Below are 26569 nucleotides of genomic sequence, written 5' to 3'. Positions count from 1 at the left end.
TTTAAAGCCGAATGGCGGAGCGTCCCCTCCGGCGCGCACGGAGCTGGTCGTCCGACGCTCCGAGCTCGCCCAAGCGCGCAGGCGGCGCGGGGCTGCGCGGCCGCCGAGGGCGCCCGCAGCTTTCGCTTTTCCTCGCTCCTTCCACGTGACGCCCTCGCCGGCCAAGCTCTTCCTCCGCGATGAGTCCCGCGCGGCTTACTGAGTACGTCTCCGCGGGCAGAGCCGTAGGAGGAGGCGCCCAGCCCCCGTCTCCGCGCAGCGGCATGGCGCTGGGCTACTTGCCCGCGGGGGTGACCAGGTGAGCGCAGAGCGGGCGCGGGGAGGTGGGTTCGCGGAAACTACGCTCCTTGAAGCGGAGGGACAGAAGCGGCAAGTTGGCCCCCTTGAACTTGGCGGGGTTACTCCGGAGTAGACGTCGACAGGGCTGCGCTGTGATCTGTTCTCGTTTATTATTTTTAAACTGCCCTCCCCACCCTCTCCAAATTGAAATCAAGAATTCATCAAATTGTGTAGGCAATACTGTTGGTCCATGGGGAGAGGGAATTTTTTTTTTTAATGCAGTAGAATTTAGAAGTGCAAGGACAGCTAATAAATAAACCTAATAAAGGTTTGGTGCTAAGGTACACTTTTTCAAGTTAGCTAATTTTAATATACTATTTCAACTGGAACAGTTCTGCAACTTGTACTTTCATCTATTTCACAATTAATCAAAATCCTCCCGTTTATTAATTTCTAGGGTTTAGAGGGGTCTCCCCCAAATCTATAACAATCTTGAGATGTTGATTTTAGTGTCTTGTTGCTCAAAAGCAGGCAGCCAATGGTGTTTTGGGGCTATTCAGAACAAGTGTGCCAAACTTCACCTGGTGTTTCAATAATAGAATTGTCGTCGTCTTCTTCTTTGGTGATCACTCGTAGCCGAGTAAGATTGTCTTCCATAAACATGGTTTTAACAATGAGTCCATAAGTGACTTTGGAGGCCAATTCTGGATCCAACGTCCCTCCACAGTGTGGACTTTGGTTTTCGGGCAGGAGCTGATCACGGTGTGGATTTGCCAAGCGTGTCTTCCTCCTAGCACGTTTCTCATTGCATCCTGAGTTCAAATGTCTTCAAAGCCCATGACACCTTTGGTAAAGGCTGTTCTCCAACTGGAGCGCTCGCAGGCCAGTGTTTCCCAGTTGTCAGTGTTTATACTACATTTTTTTAGATTTGCCTTGCGACAGTCTTTAAACCTCTTTTGTTGACCACCAGCATTATGCTTTCCATGTGTTGGAAGGGACCACAAGGCTAATCTTGTCCAACTTCCTGCAATGCAGAAATCTTTTTACTCAATGTGGGGCTCAAACCTGCGACTCTAAGATAAGCAGCCTTTTGCTGTACTGACTGAGTTGGCTGTTGTTTTGGTGGTTGTTTTCCTGTTTTCCTCTTTTAAAAAAAAAGTGACGCAGAGCAAACTTAAGCTACCTGCTTCAGAGATTTTGGCAGCCTTCCTGAAAGCTGGTAAATGAATGGTAACTTACCCAACTAGGCTGATGACATCTGGGTCTGGCCTGATAAGGCAGAAGAAGCAAGAGACCCACAAGGAGGCCTGTAAGATCTTGCTCCCATAGTTAAGACTTGGGCATTTATGTAACGCTTTACTGAAATACGGTAATTGCACCAAGTGATGTTACTCAAATAGGTGTCTTGCAAGTAGGTGAGAGTTGTAACAGGATCGGGACTGGAGTCACGAATGTAACATGTGAATGCTTCTGTTCAAACCTTTCAAATTCGCCATCAGAAGACACAGTACTGTGATGCCACCGCAGATCTTTACTACAAGCCGTGAGTTGGCATCTTGGATAATTTCACATCTTTGAAACCGGTGGGTTTGGATGGATGGGGTTGCCTCTGAAGCTAAGTGACGTGGGCATTACAAGATGAAAACTACACAGGAACCCACAGACCTTTCAAAACGGCTTTGGCTTCTTCTGTAGTTGTCCAGCTGGTGTTTTGTGACATACCAAACTCTTCTTGAGACTCCATCCATGCATATCTCCTGCCCAGAGCACCATGCAGACGGTGCTGTTCCTGTGCTCACAGCTCAGTGCTCTGCAACTAGCAGGGCAGAACTGAGTTAAGTACTTATTTAGGACTTTCCGGGAAGGCTGTGTTTGCTCTCACACCAGAGAATACAGTGGGTCTTTCAGTGGGATTATTTTTAGTCGTGAGATAGGTGGCAAGTTCTGGGTTTGTTTGGCTAATGCACAACCACAGAGACCTTTGGCTTCAATAATTCCTTTTATGGCAGCGGGATGTTTTTATAGCTTTGACGTTTGTGCAGCTTTACAGGGCTAGTTATAGCAAAAAGGTTAGAGGAAACGAAATTGTCTCAGCTGCTTTTCTGTTGGTAAGGTGTCAACAACATGCTGCGAGAACCCTTCCTCCCAGTGTCTTAGGAACCAAGCTGTACCTTATGCAATTGTATGCAAGGAAATTTTTCACAGCCTGCTTTCTTTCTTTTTCCTTTTTTTTTCTAAGCCTCAGATTTGGGAGTGAACAATGCACATGATTCTCAGTGGCGAAATAGGGAGAGCAGAATGACATCCCCCTTGTTCTGCTTTTCTTCTGCTCTTCCCCTGTTGCACACCCTCAGAAGCATGGAATCTTGCAGGCAAGGGCTGGAAGTTGTCTTGGATTGGGAAATGGGTTGAAGCATCCCTCCCCTTGTGTATAATACGTAATCTGGACCTTAGCCCATAGCTCAGATTGCTTATACTGAAGTTGCTTTGCAGAAAGAAGTCTGAAAAATCCTAAGAACAATTCAAGTCTTCTTACAAAGGTATCTAGGTTACAGAAGACTTCGGCTTATCTTGGGTTAATCTGATTTACTTTATGTTAATGTTTACTAGCTGCTATTTTTTAAAATGCCAGCAGAGATGTATAAGCAGGCTGACAAGGTGTGATGAAACAAACCTTCCCTTTGGAACCTGGGGCAATGTGCCTTCGTTCTCTTTAATGCGAAGGCCTTATTCTTTAATGCTTTTCAACGATGGTATGGAGTATCCGTATGCACAATGTTAAGATGTGTTAAATTTAAACCCTCAACCTTTTGTTTGTGGCAGAAGTATGATGACGCAGCTGGATATGGATTTTAAAGAAGAACAGTCCCTAAAAGAGGATTTAAAGTTCTACTTCATGAATCCGTGTGAGAAATATCGAGCTAGACGTCAGATACCATGGAAACTGGGACTTCAGATTTTGAAGATAGTTTTGGTTACTACCCAGGTAACTTTAAAAAATTTACTTGCACGGAATCGGATATTGTTTCTTCATGCCTAATGAATAAGTAAATGAACAGTACTATCGGTGACTCCAGGCTGCTAATGTTTCTTTTGGATGGTATTCAGCTTAAGATCATGATCATTTGTCTGTTTATGCATGTTTTCCCTTCTTCCTTTAACTTCACTCTGCTGGAACTTTAGCCTTAGTTCCTGATAGTTCCTTGTGCTTTATGCCTGAAAGGTATTCCACATACAGGGATGGGCTTCCACATTTGGGGGACCTCCAGCCTTGCACCTCCCTTATTATTGGAGTAACCTGTGTGTTGGATGCTGGGTAAGAATAAGCTGCTAGATGTTGCGAAGGATTGTCTTGATAGCCTTGCCTTGAAATGTACGGATGGCGAGCAGTGCCATGTGCTTGACAGCATGGGAGTGGCTCAGCACAGAATCAACCCAAGATAGAGCTATGCTAGTTTCTTAGAAGGCTCTGCACACTTTTGTAAACATGTGGGGTCAACAGAATTGCAGCTGTTATGTACTGAGTTGAATAGGATCCAAAATGCAGCAGTCTGATTGGTCCTAGAACAATAGGATCTAGAATGCAGCAGTCTGATTGGTCCACAGGAGCCACCCAATCCAGCTCCAAGTGGAAGTGAATCCACAACCTGATTGGCCTACAGGAGAATCCCAGAATTAGCCAATCACGTGGGGCCCATTGTGTAAATAATGTATATAAAGCAGACATTCTGTTCTGGGGGAACTTCCATTCCTCCTCACCACTATGAGCTGAATAAAGAGCATGAAATCCACTCTCGACTCCGAGTATTTTTCAATTGGGGAGTTTAGAACAGAATTGGAGTACTGCTGCTGCACTCATGCCCTGTTTTCAGCAGCCATGGAGAATGTCTCGAAAACGCCAGTGAGGAATTTGCAAAAAGCCCCCCCCCTCCTCTTCCTCCTCCTGCCATTAGGGAAGCAGAGCTCATGTATCCTACAAATCCCCCTTTCTCCCCTTGTAGCTTCTCATTGTGTTTCTCTGTGCACCTCCCCCCACTTGAGTGTATTTATTGTCCTGGCACTTTCTCGGGGACATCAAACTTTTACAAAAGGCAAGAGGGTTCAGAAGTTTGTGCAACGTATTTATGTGAATATACAAGTGCCGAGTTTTGAAGTTAAAGGGTCATAGGAGCAGTTTGTCTAAGAACAGGCTGACTTTTAATCTCGGAACAGTTTTGAGGGAAGCGTTCTGTACAGTGCTGGCATATCACTACAGTAATAAAATATTTCCTTTTTGCCTTCATGCTGGATTGCAGTATGCTGCCATGTAAGTATGAAGGATGAAGTTTATACCGTATTTTGTGTTTTTCCACCAGGGGTCACTTTCTTGCAGCCTCGGTAGCTTTGCATTGCAAAAAGTGTTTTTTAATCTCTTGTGGTCAAGTGAATTGATTGCCCTGTTTTAGCATGTGCTGCTTTGAATTATAAACCTAGAGCTATAAAATGAATGCACATTCAGGCCACCTCTTAGACTAATAAAAAATAAAAAATATTCTGCCTACCTGTCAGTTTTTGATTGAGCAGGAAAGATGTAAAATCCATGGACCACGGAGGTATTGTGTTTCTGAATGATAGTTAAAGGAGGAGAGAGTGCTCTTGAGTGCAAGTCCTTCTTTCCAGTTTCTCACAGGCTGTCCCTGTGCAAACAGGATACAGGATTAGATGCGCCATTGGCGTGATCCTGCAGGCTCTTATGTTCTCAAATGCATTGTGATAATTTAAAAGTAATGCTAATTTTAGGAAAACAACTATAACAAGTTTGTTTCTTGTTGGATGTTCTGGTTTTTATTGCTTGCTACTGTCAGAAAGGGATGTGGGTGGCTCTGTGGGTTAAACCACAGAGCCTAGGAATTGCCAATCAGAAGGTTGGCGGTTTGAATCCCCGCTACGGGGTGAGCTCCCGTTGCTCAGTCCCTGCTCCTGCCAACCTAGCAGTTCGAAGGCACGTCAAAGTGCAAGTAGATAAATAGGTACTGCTCCGGTGGGAAGGTAAACGGTGTTTTCGTGCACTGCTCTGGTTCGCCAGAAGCAGCTTATTCATGCTGGCCACATGACCCGGAAGCCGTACGCCAGCTCCCTCGGCCAATAAAGTGAGATGAGCGCTACAACCCCAGAGTTGGTCACGACTGGACCTGATGGTCAGGGGTCCCTTTACCTTTACCTCTGTCAGAAAATTACCTTTACCTACTGTCAGAAAATTGGTGGCGATTTGAAGATGGAAGAGAGGGGGAGATAGAAAGAGATTATTAGAAGCTGCTGTACAAACCTGAGTTAATTTAGCTTGTGTTGGCCTCTGCGAAGAGCAGAAGTAGAACCAATTCAACTCCCCAGCTGCTTTGCCCCGTGGTAGAGATGGATTCTCCCAAGTGCTTGGTTTATCTATTTAAGCTCTACATAGATATTTAAGATCGCTGGGAGTATTCATCGGATTCTTAAGCCTACATGACTACATTCAGAATTATTGAAGACTTAGTTATGGGAAAGCCTCTCTAGATTCACAAAACTTCCTCCCTGCTACTCTAAAGATGTTCACTTCTCGCTGGTCATGAAACATCAAAGAGGTGTCAAGCATCTTTTTACCCTTACGAAAACTTTACAAGTCCAGCAACTTTAAATGCCTAAAGTGGTTTAATACGTGACACTGTGTGTACTCCTTATGTTCCTTCAGATCATTTGTAGATGATTCGGGGGGGGGGGGGGAGCCATGGCTCATGGTTTATGTTCATTAGAATTCAAGTACCGTATTTTTCGCTCCATAAGATGCACTTTTTCCCTCCTAAAAAGTAAGGGGAAATGTCTGTGTGTCTTATGGAGTGAATGCATGGTCCCTGGAGCTGAATTGCCCAGGGGCAAAAAGTGGATCATGCCTCTTTTTTTTAGAAAGAGGGAAGTGGGTATTGAAACAAAACCGCTGAGCAGCTGATTGGCAAGCGATCGGGAGGGATAAGGGACTCTAGAGATAAAGGAGGCTGCCTGGGAGGGGGGAGGTAAAAGCACATAGATCCTCAGGAGTTTTGCACTGGCTCACCCCAAATTCACCATCAGATCACATAGCATGTCCATGGCTACAGCCTGCATCAAAAAATCACGCATCCACTGTTTTGTGAGGCCGCAATGGCACAGATCCACATGGATTCTCAGAATTTTTGCATTGGGCTACCCCAAACTCACCGTCAAATCACATATCATGTCTGTGGCCACAGCATGAACCACAAAAATCATACACCCACTGTTTCGTTCAGATTTTTTTTTCTTGTTTTCCTCCTCTAAAAACTATGTGCGTCTTATGGTCAGGTGCGTCTTATGGAGCAAAAAATATGGTACATTCCCCTGCTTTTCCAGTTTAAAAGATCTTTGACAGTCATGCTAGGCATGCCCTCTACCTGGAACTTTGTGGAGGTGCTAATTGGATTTGTGTGGATGAGTAGGGAAAGGGAAGCATTTACAGTAGCTAACGGTAAAGACTTTACAGTAAGGTAAATACAGTTCTTCATAAATCGGCGCCCAATCTCTAACGGAAAGTCTTGACGTTTTCCATGCCATAGCAAATAATATAGCAACTTAAGATGAGACGCAACATTTTTTTTTACAATATAGGATAATGTGGATTGAGGTCAAGAAATGAATGACCTGATCGTATAATTCCCTCTGCATTTCCAGTCATCAGATTGATCATGGTCAAATTCCTAAACAATGTGCCACAATCCAAGCTTGCTAAGCTATAGTTTCTCTCAGTGGTAGAACCATAGTTTAGCTGTGAAACCATTGCATGTTTTCCCTTTCACATGTTTACTTTGTGTTCTGATCATGTCAGGGTTCTTAAGTGGGGAATCCTTGTTTTTACAAAGTCTGCTTACTCCCCAGGATCTTAAATCTGGAGCAAATTAGTTTAATATCCTGGCTAGCAAATGCAGGACTGAATTGTTGATGTTGGTACATGAAATGAAGCAGCAACTTTCAGGCCTGATGTTTGCTCCCACATTACTGAATCATGGTTTAGTGAGCCAGGGTGCGTTACATCTGAAAGGGCCCATCACTGGATGCATTGTGTTATGTATGACAGAATCTATCTATCTCTTTTTCTTTCTTTTTTCATTTATGTAAAGCTCGTCCTTTTTGGTCTGAGTAACCAGTTGGTGGTTTCTTTCAAAGAGGAAAACACTATGGCTTTCAAGCACCTGTTTCTGAGAAACTACTCTGGCATGGATGAGGATGACTACAGCTGCAGTGTGTACACACAGCAAGATGCTTACGATAGCATACATTTTGTGGTCGATCAGGTAAGCATCCATTTCATGGCATCCACACACAAGAGTTTAATATCATAGTTCACATTGCTTTAGATGTGCCAGTTTCTGGGTTGTAGCAACAACTACTTTCAAACTGTAGTAGTATTCTGCTCTGGTCAGACCTCACCTGGAGTACTGTGTCCAGTTCTGGGCACCACAGTTCAAGAAGGACACTGACAAACTGGAACGTGTCCAGAGGAGGGCAACCAAAATGGTCAAAGGCCTGGAAACGATGCCTTATGAGGAACAGCTAAGGGAGCTGGGCATGTTTAGCCTGGAGAAGAGGAGGTTAAGGGGTGATATGATAGCCATGTTCAAATATATAAAAGGATGTCACATAGAGGAGGGAGAAAGGTTGTTTTCTGCTGCTCCAGAGAAGCGGACACGGAGCAATGGATCCAAACTACAAGAAAGAAGATTCCACCTAAACATTAGGAAGAACTTCCTGACAGTAAGAGCTGTTCGACAGTGGAATTTGCTGCCAAGGAGTGTGGTGGAGTCTCCTTCTTTGGAGGTCTTTAAGCAGAGGCTTGACAACCATATGTCAGGAGTGCTCTGATGGTGTTTCCTGCTTGGCAGGGGGTTGGACTTGATGGCCCTTGTGGTCTCTTCCAACTCTATGATTCTATGATTCAAACCCATATTCACCAGCGACTCGTTCCAGATGTGAACAGGTACTCTTTGCATATCACTTGAAAATACGGTTTTGCCTTTACGGGTTTGCAGCCTTTCTGAAGAAGTGTTTTCATTTTGTGTGTTTGCTTCTCAACTAGTACCGGCAACTGAAGAATATATCCCTGGGTACACTTGGTTATGAGCAAGATGAAGATGACTTGCGAGGCTTAAAGATTTGTAAAGAAGAGTATAAGAAAGGCACAGTACTTTCCTCCAATGATACCTTGCACATAGACAGCACAGTTGAAGAAGGTACGGTGTTAATGTTTTTTTTTCCCTCTGGGAGAAAATCGGTCTAACTTCATTAACGAAGGAGGAATTGAATCCCATTATATCTCCTGTTTTTATATAGGTTTTGTATTCTTTTTGTACAGTTTAGCTGCCAATGCTTTTAAAAACAATAGGTGTATGAAGGTGTAGAATCTTCAAGGCTTCTCATTACATCAGGGAACTCATTTTATACTTTGAGGCTGTTTACAAGTGCTTTTATCATGTTGTTACTTCTTGCGAATGCTCCTATCTGTAAAAAAAATATGCACTGTGGCATCTCTCTGCCACAAGTCTTCCATTCCTTGATGTGATTACAGCACACAAGAAATTAACCAACCTGTAGAGAAGTTCCAGGTATTCCTGTGAATTTGCTTTTGCTTTGTTGTTTAGTCATTTAGTCGTGTCCGACTCTTTGTGACCCCATGGACCAGAGCACGCCAGGCACTCCTGTCTTCCACTGCCTCCCACAGTTTGGTCAGACTCATGCTGGTAGCTTCGAGAACACTGTGCAACCATCTCGTCCTCTGTTGTCCCCTTCTCCTTGTGCCCTCCATCTCTCCCAACATCAGGGTCTTTTCCAGGGAGTCTTCTCTTCTCATGAGGTGGCCAAAGTATTGGAGTCTCAGCTTCAGGATCTGTCATTCCAGTGAGCACTCAGGGCTGATTTCCTTAAGAATGGATAGGTTTGATCTTCTTGCAGTCCATGGGACTCTCAAGAGTCTCTGCCAGGACCATAGATTTCTTTCTTTGGGGTTTATATTTGAACACATGGACTAAAAGTTGCATCTGTGTCTTGACAGAGGTACCAGTATAAAATCAAGAGCTACGGTATACTTCTGTGAGCCCGTGCATATGACTGTTCTGCCCCCAATGTATATTAAAACTCCTTACCATTGTGGCAAACGAATACAGATGAACAAATTCTTGGAGCAGTTTCACTGTCTGCATGGACTCGCTTTATATAGAGACAGAGCCTATTGTTCCTCATAGCTAATTTGGTGGGAATTAGACATGCATAGGCTTTGGGCTGCATGGATAGAGAAGTAGCCTGCTATTTACATGCAGAAGATGACACAGACTGTTTTTGAGATTTGCCATTTCATGGCGTTGCCAAGTGGGGTTAAACCCTGTGGTCAAAAAGGTTGCTGTTTTGCTGCATAATCCTCCATAGTCTTAATAGTCCTAAAATGAATTACTCCCAAGTAGATGTCTCTAGGATCACAGTTCTAGGTTCCTTGTGGTACAATCAGAAATGCATTTATGTCTTTTGGTTTTTCCTTTCACTTCCAGAATGCATTGTTGTGAAACCACACGACGAAACGGGCCACTTAAAGAATTCTTCTTTTTTCAACTTTGAGTTTTATAGGTAAAGTGAGGTTTGGGGACACCAGTTTTATTTGTGTTTCTAAAGAAGCGGAGAGAACCTAACATAATACAGTATCTTCTTGCACCCAGGCTGATACAAGTGATAATTTCATTCAAACTGAAAGGCATTGATCTACAAACCATCCATTCTCGTGAACTGCCTGATTGCTATGAGTTTGAAAATACTGTAAGTGCTGTTCTTGTTATTATACACATAGACTATGGGATCCTGTCTCTTAAATTACTTACGATGGGCTTCAGTTCCTTTTCAGTTCAATAGGCTCCCCGCCCCCACCTTGAAAAGTACATAGAGCTGAAGGAGGAAGTTGGTAGAGTGGCAGACTTCTACACTTCCTCTTTAGCTCCAACTTTGGAGCAGCAGAGAGTGGCCAAGAGAACAGGAGGGAAAGGGGAGCAATATGGGGCACTGAAAAAGGAGGTGGGTGGGTGGGAATTTGAATTCCAGAAGAATCAGGGCAGGGCAAGGGAAAGAAAGGAAGATGCACACACTGGATCTAATGAAACATTTGTAACATAAAGTGCACAATTCCCCGCCCCCCCCCCACTTCCCTCAACCACTGTCAAATCACAGGTTGCAATTGCTTCCATTGACAGAACAGTAAAAATCACTGATATTTACACCAACCTTGTGATATAATATTGGATGAGAACACTTCTGCCCATTTCTCGTTGTAAATATTGTTGTATTCAGTTTTAGTCCTTATTCCAAATGCGTATTTGCCATAATTGGGCACAGAGTGTCTTAAAGGTTCTGTCTGTATTTTTCTATTACACCTGTTAAGAAAATTAATGACTTTTAGCTTTATGCCAGCATCCTCTGTTTTCGAAAGGGACCCTATTAGACATATACCAAATTTTTATTTTATTTTATTTTGTAATGCCACTTCAAAAAAATAGCACATGTGGTGTTTTTCAGCGCTGCCAAAGTGTGTGTGTGTGTAATGTGTGTGTATGAATGAATGACATGGATCCTTACAGATCACCATACGGTTTACAAGGGTTGCCATCAAATTTATAGATCACGTGTCCACAGATGTGTTCCGTGCCTTGTTGTTATCCTCATGGATCCTCAGTTTTTTTCTTTTTACATAGTATATGTGCCTTGGATCAATGCTTCTGTGCCATTGGCAAGCATTGGATGTGCAATTTAATTTTTTTTTTTTTACTGTGCTGTCTTTAAATTGGATGGTGGTTCTTTGAAGACACCATGTGAAATCATGTTTGTTTAAAAAGATCCCAGTTCAATTCTTACTTATATCCAGACCCCTTGGGAAAGCAGTGTGTGTGTGTGTGTGTGTGTGTGTGTGTGTTACACATATGCTCTGCCTTGTTTGGTGGACGGGGTGGGGGTGGGGTCCTAACCTAGCATCCAATTAATAGTTCTCAATTTCCAGGGTATTAATGGCTGGTTCTGTCTTCCGGCCACAGTAGGTTTGGGACAACATAATTGTTAGGCCTTTGGAAGGTGCATGTCTGTCTGTGTGTTTGCCCACAAAGTATATTGATTTTTAAATTTTCAGATGTGTAAAAGTTGATATATGTGAGCAGGGCCTTTTTTCCCAGACGCTCCGTTCCGACACATCTCAGGTGGGCGCCATTGCCCTTCTAAGAGAACAAGGGAGAAATTCATGGTGAGCTCTGGCACCTCTTTTTCTGGGGGGAAAAGAGCACTGTGTGAGAGTAATGCCCACCGATGCTGTATTGCTTCAAGCAAGTAAATTAAAAACAACAACATTTATCTCAACAGATTACTTTTAACAATAAAGCCCACAGTGGTAAAATGAAAATATTTTTTGATACGGATGCTGATATTGAAGAATGTAAAGACTGGAACATAACTGGCTCTAGTAAGTATCTGTGTGTGAGAGAACTATATCCATGTTCAATGATGAGCACAAAGAAGCCTGGGATTTTCGTGTGTGTTTCGCTGATGAGTTGGCATAGGGGTTGCTGGCACTGTGGCAATTTGCAGAGCTAACTTTCTTGCAAGTAGCAGTTTTCACACAGGGCTAGGCTTGTTCAGCGACACTGTGCTGCAGCTAGCAAAGGTGATCTTGCTAGCCTGTCTGTGCCAGTGAGGCTTATGGAGTTAGTTTGCTATGCAAGTGTGCTCTCAAATGCTGTATTAGCCCAGCAATGGTGTGCTAATCCGAAACATATTTTGTAGTGAAGTTGGTTTGATTGTTCCGAAAGCAAAATGCACCACCTCTTACCTGGGCAGCAGATCATAATTACTATTTTTTACCTTTAAAACTATGTGAAATTAAAAAAAAGCTGCTGGTGGTAGAGCGACCTGTTTAAAGTTCTGGGTCTGTAATGGGAATATACTCTGCAGATACTTAGTCCTCGCTGGGTCTACAAACCTAAGCTTGCTCTGATACCTCTGTCTTATGCTTTTGGCTACAGAAGCATCAGCCATGAACATCTGAAATTGAGGGAGTGCAGTAGAGGGGGAGGAGTTAAAAGAGGATGGATCACGATTTAAATCACTAGTCAGTAAGACTTGATTTAAATCACTTTTTTACAGAAAGACTTATTCCTGCTGGTTAATCTTAATATTTACAACCAGGTGAAGGTTTCATTTTTGGAATAATACATTTTCAGAGTAGTTTTTACATTTATATCAAAAATTACTGATTTGGTTATACTATCAGAAATACATAGACAGATAATTATGAAATCATTGTGAGGTTTAATAAGTTAACTGTTTATATTTGGACAACTTTTCTGTTGTACAGTGGTACCTCGGGTTACAGACACTTCAGGGTGCGCATTTTCTGGTTGCGCACCGCGCCAAACCCGGAAGTACCGGAACAGGTTAGTTCTGGGTTTCGGCGCTCGTGCGTGCACAGAAAAGCTAAATCGTGCTTTGTGAATGCGCAGAAGTGCCAAATTGTGACCTGCGCATGCGAAGATGGGCGCTATGGGTTGCGAACCCTGCGGGTTGTGAATGTGCCTCCCGCATGGATCACGTTCACGACCCGAGGTTCCACTGTACAGTGGTACCTCGCAAGATGAATGCCTTGGAAGATGAAAAACTCACAAGACGAAAGAGTTTTTCGTTTTCTGAGTTGCTTCACAAGACGGATTTCCCTATGGGCTTGCTTCGCAAGACGAAAACGTCTTGCGCCTTTTTAAAAAAACCGCCAATGCATTCCTATGGGAAACCGTCAATACACATTGGTGCTTCGCAAGATGAACAAACTTGCAGAACGAATTAATTTCGTCTTGCGAGGCACCATTGTACTTTATTGGAAGGGGAACTGCAATCATTTCCTTAATAACAATTTAGACAATTTGTTTAACTAAAACAATAACATTGTAGCATATGTATCCATGTTTGTTAACTGATGTGGTTAAACAATAAAAAAAAAACAACTTAAGAGTTTTAGCACACATGAAAAGCAATTCTTATTTCCTGATGAATAGCCGTTGAACTATAATGTAACTTAAATAGAAAACTATCTTTAGAAAGATTTTCCCTCCAAAAGCATTTTAATTTAAAAACCCAATTTAAATTTTTAAAAATCTGATTTAAATTTTTAAAAACTGTTTGTTTTTTAAAAAATAAATCATTAATTTTTATCCACCCTTGTTGCAAATCAAAGTGCAGCTAGAGTTGAATATAAGTACTTTGCATTTTTTTTTTTTACCTTTGAACCAATGAAGTTTTCTATTGCTGGTATTTTTTTATTTTTTTTTAAGAATTGGAGATGCAATAGTAAATACTCCCTCAACCCTAAAGACCCCAAACAATAAGCTACAGAAACAAAAATAAATTACCACTGAATAGTACTATAACATACCGTATTTTTCGCTCTATAGGATCAAAAAATGAAGGGGATATGTGTGTGCATCCTACGGAGCGAATGCAGGCTCCTTGGCTGCTTTTTGGAAGAGGTGATCCACCTACAGATGTGCAATAACTTTTTCCTGTTCATTCTTTTGCTTCTCAGCCCTCTGTTTCATTTAAGACTTACTGAAAGGGGAATGTAATTTAGACTTTCTCTCTAAATTACTTGAGCAGCCCTATGCTGATTAAATTTTGCATTTTTAAAATCTTCTCTAATAGTTCAGAAAAACACACAGTATCTTTTGGTTTTTGATGGGGCTGTCATTGTCATCTGCATCGCTTCCCTTATCCTCTGCACGCGATCCATCGTTCTTGCTCTGAAACTGCAAAAAGTAAGCATACCTTTGTCTTTGTGGTAGATGTGTGCTTGGCTTAAAAAAAAACCCCAAACCCCTATCCTAAAACAGGAAGGATGGGCTGAACCTACAAGAAATAAAGTAAGAACAATTTGTCTGGCATTATCTGCCTTGTAGCTTAGTCAGGAGTTCTCTATGGTGGCTGTACTATTGGCAATTTTGGATTTGTCTCTCAAGCAACATGGAGGATAAGGCTGTCATCCATTGTCAGAGGAACCATACCTTTGAATACTAGTTGATTAGAACAGAATTGGTGTTATGTACCAAGTTGAATAGGATCCAAAATGCAGCAGTCTGAATGGTCCTCGAACAGTAGGATTCAGAATGCAGCAGTTTGATTGGTCCTAGAAAATTAGGATCCAGAATGCAGCAGTCTGATTGGTCCACAGGAGCCACCCAATCCAGCTCCAGGTGGAAGTGAATCCGCAACCTGATTGGCCTGCAGGAGAATCCCTGAATTAGCCAATCACGTGGAGCCTATTGTGTAAATAATGTATATAAAGCAGACATTCTGGGGCAACTTCCATTCCTCCTCACCACTATGAGCTGAATAAAGAGCATGAAATCCACTCTCGACTCCGAGTATTTTTCAATTGGGGAGTTTAGAACAGAATTGGAGTACTGCTGCTGGACTCATGCCCTGCTTCTGGGCTTAAGGAATCTGGTTGGCCACTGTAAGAACAGTATGCTAGACTAGACAACAAGACCAGTAAGGGGCCATGCGCTGTGTAAAGGAATTATTGCCCACACATTTATGGCAAATATAAAATTTAGTTACCTTTCGCAATCTTCTGGTGGCCATCCATAGTCGTGAAACAAAACCACTCTACAATTTAGTGCAATACCTGTTATAGTCACTTGGTGGACTCTAGTAACGTGAAGTAAATAGGTTTTCTGCTCTGAAAGGGTGGGAGTTTTTTAATCATTCTTCTCAACGCTTAAAAACAGAGATTTGTGAATTTCTTCCTGGAGCGATATAATCGCCACGTGTGCAACGCAGACCGCCTGGAGTTCTTAAACGGATGGTACGTCTTGGTGATTATCAGTGATGTGATGACTATCATAGGCTCCATCATGAAAATGGAAATAAAAGCCAAGGTGAGCCTTAAAAAAAACTAGTCATAAATATTTTGGCCTGTTCTGGAGCAGCGGCTGTGGTAATCCTAAATTGCCAAGCCATGCTTTTGAAGTACTGGAGGAATCAACTGTGTAAAATCTTGTTTTCCTTTGTTTTCTTCCAGAATCTTACAAGCTATGATGTCTGCAGTATTTTGCTTGGCACATCTACTTTATTCGTTTGGGTTGGAGTCATTCGGTACTTAGGCTACTTCCAGACCTATAATGTAAGCACTAGAGTAAAAAACAATCAGTGGTGGAGTTTTCCTTTCTTTTAATGCGTGTGAGAACACCACCTTACTTCAGACAAGCAGGTCCGGGTCTGGTCCCAATGCCTGGGAACAACATGTTTACAACCGTGGGTACAATGATGGATTAGATTCCGCCTTTCTTCCAAGCAAAGAAAGTAACACTCTCCTCCTTTCATAGGTGCTCATTTTAACAATGCAAGCATCATTGCCCAAAGTACTAAGGTTCTGTTGCTGTGCTGGGATGATATACCTCGGATATACTTTTTGTGGCTGGATCGTTTTAGGACCGTACCACGACAAGGTATGTGGGTGTCTCAGTTTGTGTAACTGGGATAATGTAAAAAGTACATGAAGCACAGTTCTCAAAGCCCGCCCAAAAAAATTAAGCTGTGCATACTCTCCATTCAAGATACTTATTTGTATATGCATGCTTCACTCTGCATTCTGAATGAGGCGTGTATGTCTTGGAGTCTAAATAACTTGCAACACTTGGTTTTGTTAAGCAAACCTCTTTACTGGAAAAGAAAATCGAAGGAAATAACGAAGTTTGCTCAGGAAGGAATGGAAAACTACTAGGGCTTTTTGTCTGTGGCTCACCCTCAGGTTTCTCACAAGAGGGCAGTCTTGTATCACAGTTGCCCATTGACTGTGAACATGATCTCTTCATTGAAAGAAGACCGGTCTTGGTAGTTGGGTCAGAAGTTCAAGCGTTTTCATCCTCTTCTTTGGTCCAAAATACCTTCAAACAGCAGTTAAAATTTGATCTTGCTGAGATCGCTGACAGAAAAGGCGCATTGTTCTTTATAAGACTTTGCATGTGCATTATGCAGAGTCCCAGCACTGTTTTCTTACTCAGCAGGCCGTTTCTGAACAAAGAATTTTATTTTATTTTTCACACCGTTTATATGATGGCATTTGGCTTTTTAGTTCAGACTTAAGAGGTATGAATGATATTTAGGCCTGTGCACTTCAATTTATAGTGGTTTTAAGGAAAGATTTTATAAAGCGAGCCTTTGATTCTTTCAAGTGCAGTTGTCTCTAATGCCAGTTTTTCATGCGTTCCAGTTTGAAGATCTGAACACGGTAGCCGAGTGTCTGTTTTCTTTGGTCAACGGCGACGACATGTTCGCTACATTTGCTCAAATCCAGCAGAAGAGTACTTTGGTGTGGCTCTTCAGCCGACTCTATTTGTTTTCCTTCATTAGCCTCTTCATATACATGATCCTCAGCCTTTTCATTGCCCTCATTACGGATGCATATGATACAATAAAGGTAAATTTATTGAGTTTGTGTTTCTCAAGAGATATGAGCTATAGTTCAAGAAGTAACAAGAAGTCCCCAGATGGTGAACTGGACTTCAATAACGTTTACTAACTTTTATTGTTGCTCCTTAAAAGTATGTAACTGTGTAGACTGGGTGGGTAAAAAAGGTAAAGGTAAAGGTACCCCTGCCCGTAAGGGCCAGTCTTGACAGACTCTAGGGTTGTGCGCCCATCTCACTCAAGAGGCCGGGGGCCAGCGCTGTCCGGAGACACTTCCGGGTCACATGGCCAGCGTGACATCGCTGCTCTGGCGAGCCAGAGCCGCACATGGAACACTGTTTACCTTCCCGCTAGTAAGCGGTCCCTATTTATCTACTTGCACCCGAGGGTGCTTTCGAACTGCTAGGTTGGCAGGCGCTGGGACCGAGCAATGGGAGCGCATCCCATCGCGGGGATTCGAACCGCCGACCTTTCGATCGGCAAGCCCTAGGTGCTGAGGCTTTTACCCACAGCACCACCCGTGTCCCGAGACTGGGTGGGTAGAGTTTGTTAAAAGGGGTATGAAAATTGGCTTCCTCTCAATTTCACTCGCTTGCCCTGGCATGCACCATATGTGACGGTGATGGAACCTTCCAATCTCTGTCTGTAGTAAGTTGCAAAACTAAGGTTTCTCTATTTTTGGGAATGCTAATGTTCCATTTTATTAAGCTATTTGACAGCTATTTCTCCACATAGAATATGAAACTTCAGCTCTTCCAACTTTTGCTGTAATAATAAGGCAGGAATAATAATAATAATAATAATAATAATAATAATAATAATAATATATTATTATTTTTACCCTGCCCATCTGACTGGGTTTCCCTAGCCACTCTAGGCGGCTTCCAACAGAACACCAAAATGCAATAACCTATTAAACATTAAAAGCTTCCCTAAACAGGGCTGCCTTCAGATGTCTTCTAAAAGTCTGGTAGTTGTTTTTCTCTTTGACATCTGGTGGGAGGGCGTTCCACAGGGCGGGAAGCAGGTAAAGGCAGTCCCAGGCCCATGTAGAGTTTATCTGAGGCCAGGGGCGGAAGTCTTGTTGGAATAAAGTTATAAACGCAAACAAAAAAAGCGGTCCGTCCCTGACGGGAGCCCCCCGGCCGGCTTACCCCTCTGTGGCCCAGGGCAAATGTACTCGGCTGCCCCCCCCCCACCTCTGCCTGGGCCTGGGCAGTCCTGTTTTGGCTGCACAGCCTCAAAAGACACTGAAAGCCAGAAGATACCGCTGTCTTCCCTGCCCTGGTTGTTTTGAACAGTAGTATTGAAAACCCTGTACTAAAGTAGCCTGGCAGAGTGTGTCTTGGAAAGGATATAGGGAGCAGGAACAGCAAATTGTTTGATATTTTGACAAGCCCATGCATAAGAACATTAGTAGTTTTGTACTGATGTTGCAGGTTGAGCTTGTTCTATTTAGAATAAGAGGATGCAAAGGGGAGAGCATTTTTATCTCCCTCCTTACAGCGTGCACTATAAAAAGAAAAAAAATTGATCGCAACCCTACAACTTGGTTTAGCCTTGCAAGCTTTTGCTGTGACTTCACCCATTCCTCTCCACCTGTGATATACAGAGTCGGGAGAGCAGTATGAAACGGAGAGTGGCTTCCTAAACAGATTGTCCCCCCTCCCTCCAACTCCTGTTTCAGAAATACCAACTGATGGGTTTCCCAGACACAGACCTACAAGAATTCCTAAAAGAATGTAACAGTGAAGAATACAGCACAGAGCCACGATCGTTCAGGAGTTTCTGCTGCTGCAAGAGGTCAGTGTGTTGTTTCTTCAGATTCCTTTAAATTCTGCATACCTTATTTTTCTCTCTATACGACGCACTTTTTTCCTCCTAAAAAGTAAGGGGAAATGTCTGTGCGTCTTATGGAGCGAATGCAGGCTGCACAGCTATCGCTGAAGCCAGAACAGTAAGAGGGAGAGCTGCGCAGCAATCCCTCTTGCTGTTCTGGCTTCAGGGATAGCTGCGCAAAGCCTCTTCAGCGAAGTCGGAGCGTTCCTCCTCCCGCTTCGCTGAAGAGGCTTTGCACTGCTCTGCTGAAGCCAGCACAGCAAGAGGGAAAGCTGCACAGCGCCTCTTGTTGTGATGCCTTAGCTTGATCTTCCCTCCTCCTTCCTCTTCAACAACATTTGATTCAGAATATTTTTTTTTCTTGTTTTCCTCCTCTGAAAACTAGGTGCGTCTTATGGAGTGAAAAATACATTCTTTGTAAAGAGCTTTCAGGTTAAGGTATCCACCTGGCTTTTCTGCTGTTGTACCTTCTATGCCAGCTTTTAAACACCTGCTGGAAACTTTAAATTCCTCCAAGCTTATGCAAGCAGTTAAGAATCATACGAGTTGGAAGGGAGCCACAAGGGTCATGTTGTCAAACCACCTGCAATGCAGGGATCGCAGCTAAAGTCTCCAGGACAGAAGAGTACACTCTCCACAATGGGTTACTGGTCTTTGTTTTGAACCTTGTTGTTTTTTAAACTTTTTTTGTATTGTTTTATCTCACTGTCACAAACTGTTTTGATAGGTTTGGCTGGTATAGCGGTAGATAAATATTTATAATAAGTAATAAAATAAGACTATTTGGAAGTGGCTTCTTCTAGCAATGGAGGGGAAGAAAGGGATCACATGCAAATCTCTCCTCTTGTGGAGCAACTGTGCTAAGGACATGGCTGCCCACCAGGAAGCTAACAGGTTGTGAGGTGTATTGTCCAGAATACCTCTCTTAGTGATTGCATAGGGAAAAAAGGATTGTTTTCAGTTACATTTATTCAGAATCAAAGAGCCGGAGAGGACCGTGAGGGTCATCCAGTCCAACCCCCTGCAATGCAGGAATCTTTTTGCCCAACGTAGGGCTCAAACCCAAGACCCTGAAATTTAAGAGTGCTGTGGCATCTACCCTTGCTCTAGCACTGGGGCTCCAGGAGCAACTAGGACCAAGCAGCAGAAGGGTTGAATGGAAGTAAGTGCTGGATTTCACATATGGAACTAACCAACTTTTTTTCTTCTAAAGTCTTTTAGTCTTGAGTATTAATATTTACAACTCGCCTCCATCAAGCAAGACTTCCAAACGGCAGCTGAAAAATGCCGCATTTAAAATAGCCCCTTCAATATCCCTAAAGACAGGCTTCCTCAACCCCGGCCCTCCAGATGTTTTGAGACTACAATTCCCATTATCCCTGACCACTGGTCCTGCTAGCTAGGGATCATGGGAGTTGTAGGCCAAAAACATCTGGAGGGCCGAGGTTGAGGAAGCTTGCCTAAAGACTAGTTTTCTTTTTTTAAAAAAGAAAGGAAATGCTTATCAATACTGAAGCAATATTCGACCATTTTGGATAACTTTTTAAATAGCCGCATATGGACACGTCCTGTACTTATTGTCCAAGGACAGCTTGAGGTTAAGGGCAGAGCACACCGGACTTGTTTTCCTGCCCTACTTCTCTCCTTGCATCTCTCTCTCTCTCGAGCATAGCAGTCGTTTGCTGACACCGAACATGTATGCGCTAGCCTTGAACTAAAATAGAGGGCACACAAATGCCCCCTGGAGATGCATGTTGTCCAGTATTCAGTCTTTGCTGGCTGTCTCTCTTTACACCAAGGTGTCGTGCCAGTCTTTGGCTCCTCATAGTAGGTGCATAGCAGGGAAGGTGAAATATACTTGGAGTCCTGTAGTGATTTCATGCTCTTTGTTGCAGCTTGTAAAACAGTGATTGAATTGCCCCCCAAACCTCAGGCTTTTATATACATTATTTACACAATGAGTCCCGTCTGATTGGCTGATTCTGCTTCCCTCCTGGAGCCTGATTGGTCTTTTCCTGCAGGCCAATCAGTTGTTGCATTCTACGATCCTACCAGCCTAATAGGCTGGTTAACTTCCTCCTGGAGGCTGACTGGTCTTTTCCTGCAAGCCAATCAGTTGTTGTATTCTAGGATCCTACTTGCCTATTGTTCTAGGATCCAAGTATGCAGGTTCAGTTGCTGGCAGGTAACCTAGTCTGGGGCTGCTGCTATTTGATGCAGACTACTCCATGCTACATAGACCGATGGCCTGACTGGCAACTTTCCGATGTTCCACCTGCGATTCCTGCTGAACATCTGGAATGTGTTGTGAGACCCTCTTGCCTCTTTTCATGAACTCTGGATGTAGAGAGCTGTAAATATATGAAAAGGGACTGATGATAGCAGAGTTTGGGACTCATCATTGCCAGGAACTGATAACTGAGGAGGCTGGAAGCGCAGAAAACAGCTGGAGCTACAGATTTTAGCGCTTTATCCTGTCTTTTCATTATTATCCATCTGAAACGGTGAACTTCTTCTTTCTGCAGACGGAAAAGCGATGACAACTTGATACTTATTAACTGAAGATGGGTGGTGCTGGCATAATTTTTTGCACACGTGGAGGTAACTGCTGGGAAAAGCTGAGCCTCCTGAACTGCAGAAGAACCACCGCCATGTGGTTCTCTCCCCCCTCTACGAACCAACGACTACAACTTTATAAAGAGAAGTGGTGGAGTCGTCCTGCAGTCCACAGTTGGAAAGCTCAAAAACTGTACATCTTGAGCTAGCATTTCATCAACAGCTGATGACCATTTCTTGCTTCAGTTGTAAATAGATCATCTTGCAAGTCGTGGTCAATGAACTTCAGAGAATCGGTTATCATTTGGTCACTTCTTGATTTGCAACCTGCTTTCTAGGTATTTTTATATTAAAATATTTAAATGAAACTCACCTCCTAAAAGAACACAGAATACTGCGGTTCTTGGTGACAGTACCATTCGGGAGATTCATTTTTAAGGTTTCTTTTTTTGGAATTACAAATGTAGGTTTTCCCTTTAAACCTATGCAAAACTTGTACCATTATGCTTTCTCTTCTTTGTGGATTTTGTTTCATGAAATTGATCTAAAAAGCTGTTTGGTCATTTGAGGTTCACTCAGCCAGGTGTGCATTCCCCCCCCCCCTTTAAAACAAACAAAGAATCACAATCATTGTGTGTGTCATCCCTATTGTCCCCTTGCATCTAAATGAGGCTGCAATTCTTTACATTGGCCAGGAGATGAAACTTGCCTGCAAATCCTTTACAAATCCATTGCAATGGGAGGCCTGTTTGCTCTTCATTGGCTTCCGAAGCAGAAAAGAGGCTGCACCCTAAAACCACCGGCGGATGATAGAGCCCCACCAGGACCCTCTCAGCCAGGAAGGCCTAGGGGGCTTTGCCTCCTATCAAGATCTACCCAGCCTTCCTTCACCTCTCACTGTCTGCTTGTAACCACTGGCCACCAGGTATAAAGCAGTAGTGCAGGTGAGGACAATGCGGGATTGAGAAGGAGGGTGGAACTTTGGGTGAGCCGCTTGAACTTTAAGGCAATTATAAACCCTCAAAGCTGGTATTAGAGACCCAAGTCTTTCCTGGCATCTGCAGTAGAAACAATGGCAAGTCAAGGCAGGTTGTGTGACTCCTAGCAGTAAATTCAAAAGAGGGGGAGCCAACAGCACAGGCTACAGCCTGCACCCTAAGAAGGAAGGGAGGCAAGCAAATCAGCCAAATTGGGGCCCTTTTCTTTGTTATGTGTTTGGTGGCAGGGGGTGAATTTTTCTTTTCTTTTCCTTAGGCCACCCCCATTAAGTAGCCCTTTGAATTAGGTAGAATGGAATGACAGTTCGGAGTGAGGTGAATAATAACCAGGTTTCGTACCAGATTTTTCCAAAACAACCCGTGCTTTTGCTAAAAGTTTTAAAAGGCAACAAGCTTAAAAAGCTGTTTCGAGAAAATTAGTTTAGGAAACCCTGAATGCAAGGACCTTCCCATACATAAAACCTTTTATTGAAGTGAAAACGACACATGTATTGATGATAATTCTCACGCGCTAATATCTGAGAGTCGGACTTGCATAGCAGGTGGGACTGGCTTTGTGGAAAGATCAGGACCTGCTGATCTTAGCCTAGCTTAGCCTATGCTTAGCCAGATGCTTGCAAGAGGTGTGATAGCCCTTGGTATCTTTTGGAGCAAAATAGCTTTTCCGTTTTGTTTGTTACATGGGTGGGTGTTTGTTCTAAGTTTGCTATATATCAGGCAGTGAACTCTTGTAGATTTTATTATGTTCGAGCTCAGTTCAACTCTCAATAATGACAGTGGATAGAGCGACTGAAAACGGGTTTATTGGAAAATGAAAGGTCTAGGAAACCCAGCCAAGAGAGATGCTATTGCCCGGTACATAAGGAAAGAACCTAGCATGATCTGCCTTCAGGAAATTTGCCGTGTTAACTGTTGGCAATGTTCATCGAAACAAAAACAATTAGGATTTCACTTTTCTGCATCTGGCATTTAAAAGTCTCATGGGATAGCAATCATATTATACTGTAATTTCCCCTTTTAAGTGCCATATAGTTATTGGCACCCCTCCAGGTACCTGTCACTATCAAGGGTTTATGGGGGAAAGCACATCACAATAGCTTTGGTATACAGCCCCAATGTAACACAATGGGACTTTCTCAGAAAGACCTTGACAAAAATTGCTAATATTAACGGGAGGTGATTTAAAGGTGGTTGGAGACCACATGCAGACTAACCTTGAATGAGGAATAGGGCTGGGCCATATCTGGTTTTCAACATCGTGCTTTTTTACCAGTTAAGCAACTCCATATAAACAATGTCTGAAATAAGGATGGAGCAATGTAAAGGCATTGGCTGGCTTCACGGTTTTCCCCGCATTGTGATTTTTGCTGGCACCTGCTTTTATGATTCGCTGCCCCCCCTGTAGGAGTCAGGGGAGAGCTGAACCAACAAGAGTTAATGGGAAAATTGAGAGAAACATTGGCTGGCTTCATGGTTTTTCCCTCATTGTGATTTTTGCATCACACACACACACACACACACACACACACCATGATTTGAGATATATATTGCTAGGTCAAAAATTATGAAACTGATATCACGATAATGGACTTCAAACCAGTTTTGGACGATGTAGGTATCAATATATTGCCCAACCCTAATGAGGAATGGTAGTTTGCTGAAATGTTTACAATTTTATTTATTATTATTATTATTTTATTTTTACAAAACTGCTGCTTTGATTTGGCAGATACCCATACGAGGGCTCCCAGTCCAAATCATTAGTAGTATACCTTCTATGCAGCACTCACAGCTCCTTTTCTAAAATAAGTTATGTTTCTTCCTCTATAAACCTTTTTGTGTGCACAGTCTGCATCCAGGGTATACAAAATATTAGTACATGCCTCATGACAGCACAATTCTGTATTTTCAGTCTCCATATGACACCCCAATTGGAGATTTAATTTTAAGTTACTTTGCAAGAACATGGAAGAGACAATCCACTACTGTACTACCTTAAAGGCAACAGTGGTATGGGACTACAATGAAATCTGTTACAAGGGGGTTGCAGCAATTAGTAGTGAAGTTGCAATTATAAACAGCATGAAAAATAAAAACTATTAGGATCTTAAATGAAGGCATAATCTACCTGGTTCTCCAGCAGCAGGTAAAATAATGGAAGATAAAATATATGAACTAGATAAGATAAATCAGAACTGAAGGATAAAAGATTTCAGTTGTAGCTTAGAAGTAATTTGAACAGGTAAATAAACATGCCACTGCCCTTAGAATAAACGAAGGAAACAGCCCTTAAAAAGAAATGCAAAAATTGGAACGAAGACTTTTGATTCGAAAACAATGGAAGATTTGTCAAGTACTATGCACCGTTATATAAAAGCAGTGACTCAGGAGGGAAATGAAATGTTCCAAGTTAATTTCGAATGTATTTTGGAGGATCGTAACTTACCTAAATGGCAAAGTAACATTGGAGAAAGTGCAAAGGCAATTAATAAGCTGAAAATCTCATTGACCTGATCGGTTTTTGAGTGCTTTTCTACAAAGCACTTAGAGCGCCTTATGCCTTATTTAATAGACAGAGGAGGGCGTGCTAGAAACATGACTGTGGTTCAAAAGAGTAGTTATAACCTAAACTAGGGGGTAAGCTGAGAGCATGTTTCATCATACTGACCAATCTTGCTACTTAACTCTTTACATTAATCTGGGAGAAGAGTTGAACTCAGTAATTTCTAGCTATATTGGTCTGGATCACATCTAAGAAAAATCAACAATTTTGCAATTGCTTTTATTCAGATTATTTCCAAACTATAATTTCCAGGAATTGCAGTCCGGAGACTTCTAAGACGGAATTATTGGTATGTTCTTCAGGGAAATATTATGTTTTATAATGTTTGGGTGATGAGTTGATCTGTTACTGTGTTTTATAAACTTGTATCCCTGCCCTCCAATGTAAATATTGTCTATGGTGACTTAGGATAATGAGTACACACACTATTGAATAATTAACATGATTCTGTTTTATGAAATCTGGGCAAGTGTGAGTGCAGGTTAATCTAGCAAAGAAGACTATATACTTTTTTTTCTACCCCCAAGAAAAATCTAATTTAGTGTTAGCATTGCGTGTCCTCCTTTAAAAACTAGGAGGAATAATAATAATAATAAATGCTGTCCCCAGTGCACAATGAAAATGCTGTGAATTTCCACATGGAATATGCTTTCGATAGCTGGAGGCCACTGTGGAGAAATGTGTTGCAGTCCTACTATGAATCATCTTCAAAGGTTGAGGGAATGAAAGTCGTTAGTTTAATTGAAATGATGGAAATGACTCAGCACTCTGTAGCAGCAAGAAATCTGAGAACTAGCCCTAACTGTGGCCTAAGATGCAGTGGAGGAGAGAGGCAAGACCGCTTTGAACTCTGCAAACCAACTTTCCTAGTTTGCTGCTACACCAGAAAGGGATGCTGTCATTTGCCATCTTGGGTGGGTGGGGGAGACACACAACAAACTTAATGTACCGGTTCATGGCCTTAGTGAGGTGAGCAGTACAGGTGAGTGTTATAATCAAGTAGCAAGATTGGGTGGGTGGTGTCATTCTGCCACTGATTTAATTCTAGACAGTTTCATTTTAGTAGCTTTAGATGGGGAGGTGTAACACAACCACATGTGTGTCCCAAATCGGTTGTATTTATAAATGTGCAAAGTTTCCACTCCAGTGATGGAGTGTGATTCTATGACGCTCTTTGTTGTGAGTACATTTGGTCTAGTCCAGTTCTTGTCCCGTCCCCCCCCCCCCGCCTTTTCATTGAAAGCCTTTTACTGGGTCAGCTGCAGAAAGGGAATGATAAATGATCTGGGTTTAAGCCTAATGACAGAGGAAAGGCTATCTTCAGGACCAAGACATTAACCATAAGAGTCTGAGTACCCTAAACCTCCAGAGTTAGGAATTTCAGACTTCAAATGATTCAGTATTGATCATATATTCTTATAACTGTCCATTTATCTTACATATTTGTAAAAGACTCTGGAAAAATGTAGTATTCTACTGACTTGATTGCTTCCACAGTAGCCCTTTTCTCCAGAATAGACATTGTTAATTCACTCAGTTGTTCTTGTGTCTTTTTTCAAATTGGAAACCTGCTTGATGCTTCCAGTTTTTCAAATGAAAATACTCCAGGAATATTTCTCATATAGCAAGACATACACAGATTTCGTCATTGTCAGATATAATTATAGGGATGTAGTATGGCTGGACCAGGGACGCGGGTGGCGCTGTGGGTAAAACCTCAGTGCCTAGGACTTGCTGATCGCAAGGTCGGCGGTTCGAATCCCCGCGGCGGGGTGAGCTCCCATCGTTCGGTCCCAGCTCCTGCCCACCTAGCAGTTCGAAAGCACCCCTAAGTGCA

The 26569-nt window shown here is 42.6% G+C and overlaps 1 protein-coding gene across 2 annotated transcripts; it reads left to right on the top strand.

Annotated features, from left to right (window-relative positions):
- Positions 1 to 158: 158 nt before the first annotated feature.
- MCOLN2 (mucolipin TRP cation channel 2) lies at positions 159 to 26264 on the top strand. Of its 2 annotated transcripts, none has more exons than XM_083444933.1 (14): positions 159 to 298; positions 3103 to 3265; positions 7425 to 7598; positions 8381 to 8534; positions 9843 to 9918; positions 10008 to 10104; positions 11686 to 11785; positions 14011 to 14123; positions 15096 to 15245; positions 15389 to 15490; positions 15693 to 15815; positions 16580 to 16786; positions 18464 to 18579; positions 21141 to 26264. In XM_083444933.1, exons 1-14 carry the CDS (start codon positions 180 to 182, stop codon positions 21175 to 21177), a joined length of 1731 nt encoding a protein of 576 aa, XP_083301059.1. In that variant the 5' UTR covers positions 159 to 179; the 3' UTR covers positions 21178 to 26264. The 2 variants fall into 2 exon arrangements, with proteins under 2 accessions (XP_083301059.1, XP_083301060.1); XM_083444934.1 differs by lacking the exon at positions 159 to 298 and adding an exon at positions 2565 to 2819.
- The last annotated feature ends 305 nt before the right edge of the window (positions 26265 to 26569 follow it).

Source organism: Podarcis tiliguerta, assembly GCF_965153285.1.
Source record: "Podarcis tiliguerta genome assembly, chromosome: 6".
NCBI classification, from domain to species: Eukaryota; Metazoa; Chordata; class Lepidosauria; order Squamata; family Lacertidae; genus Podarcis; species Podarcis tiliguerta.
This window is presented reverse-complemented; position numbering and strand designations above follow the sequence as displayed.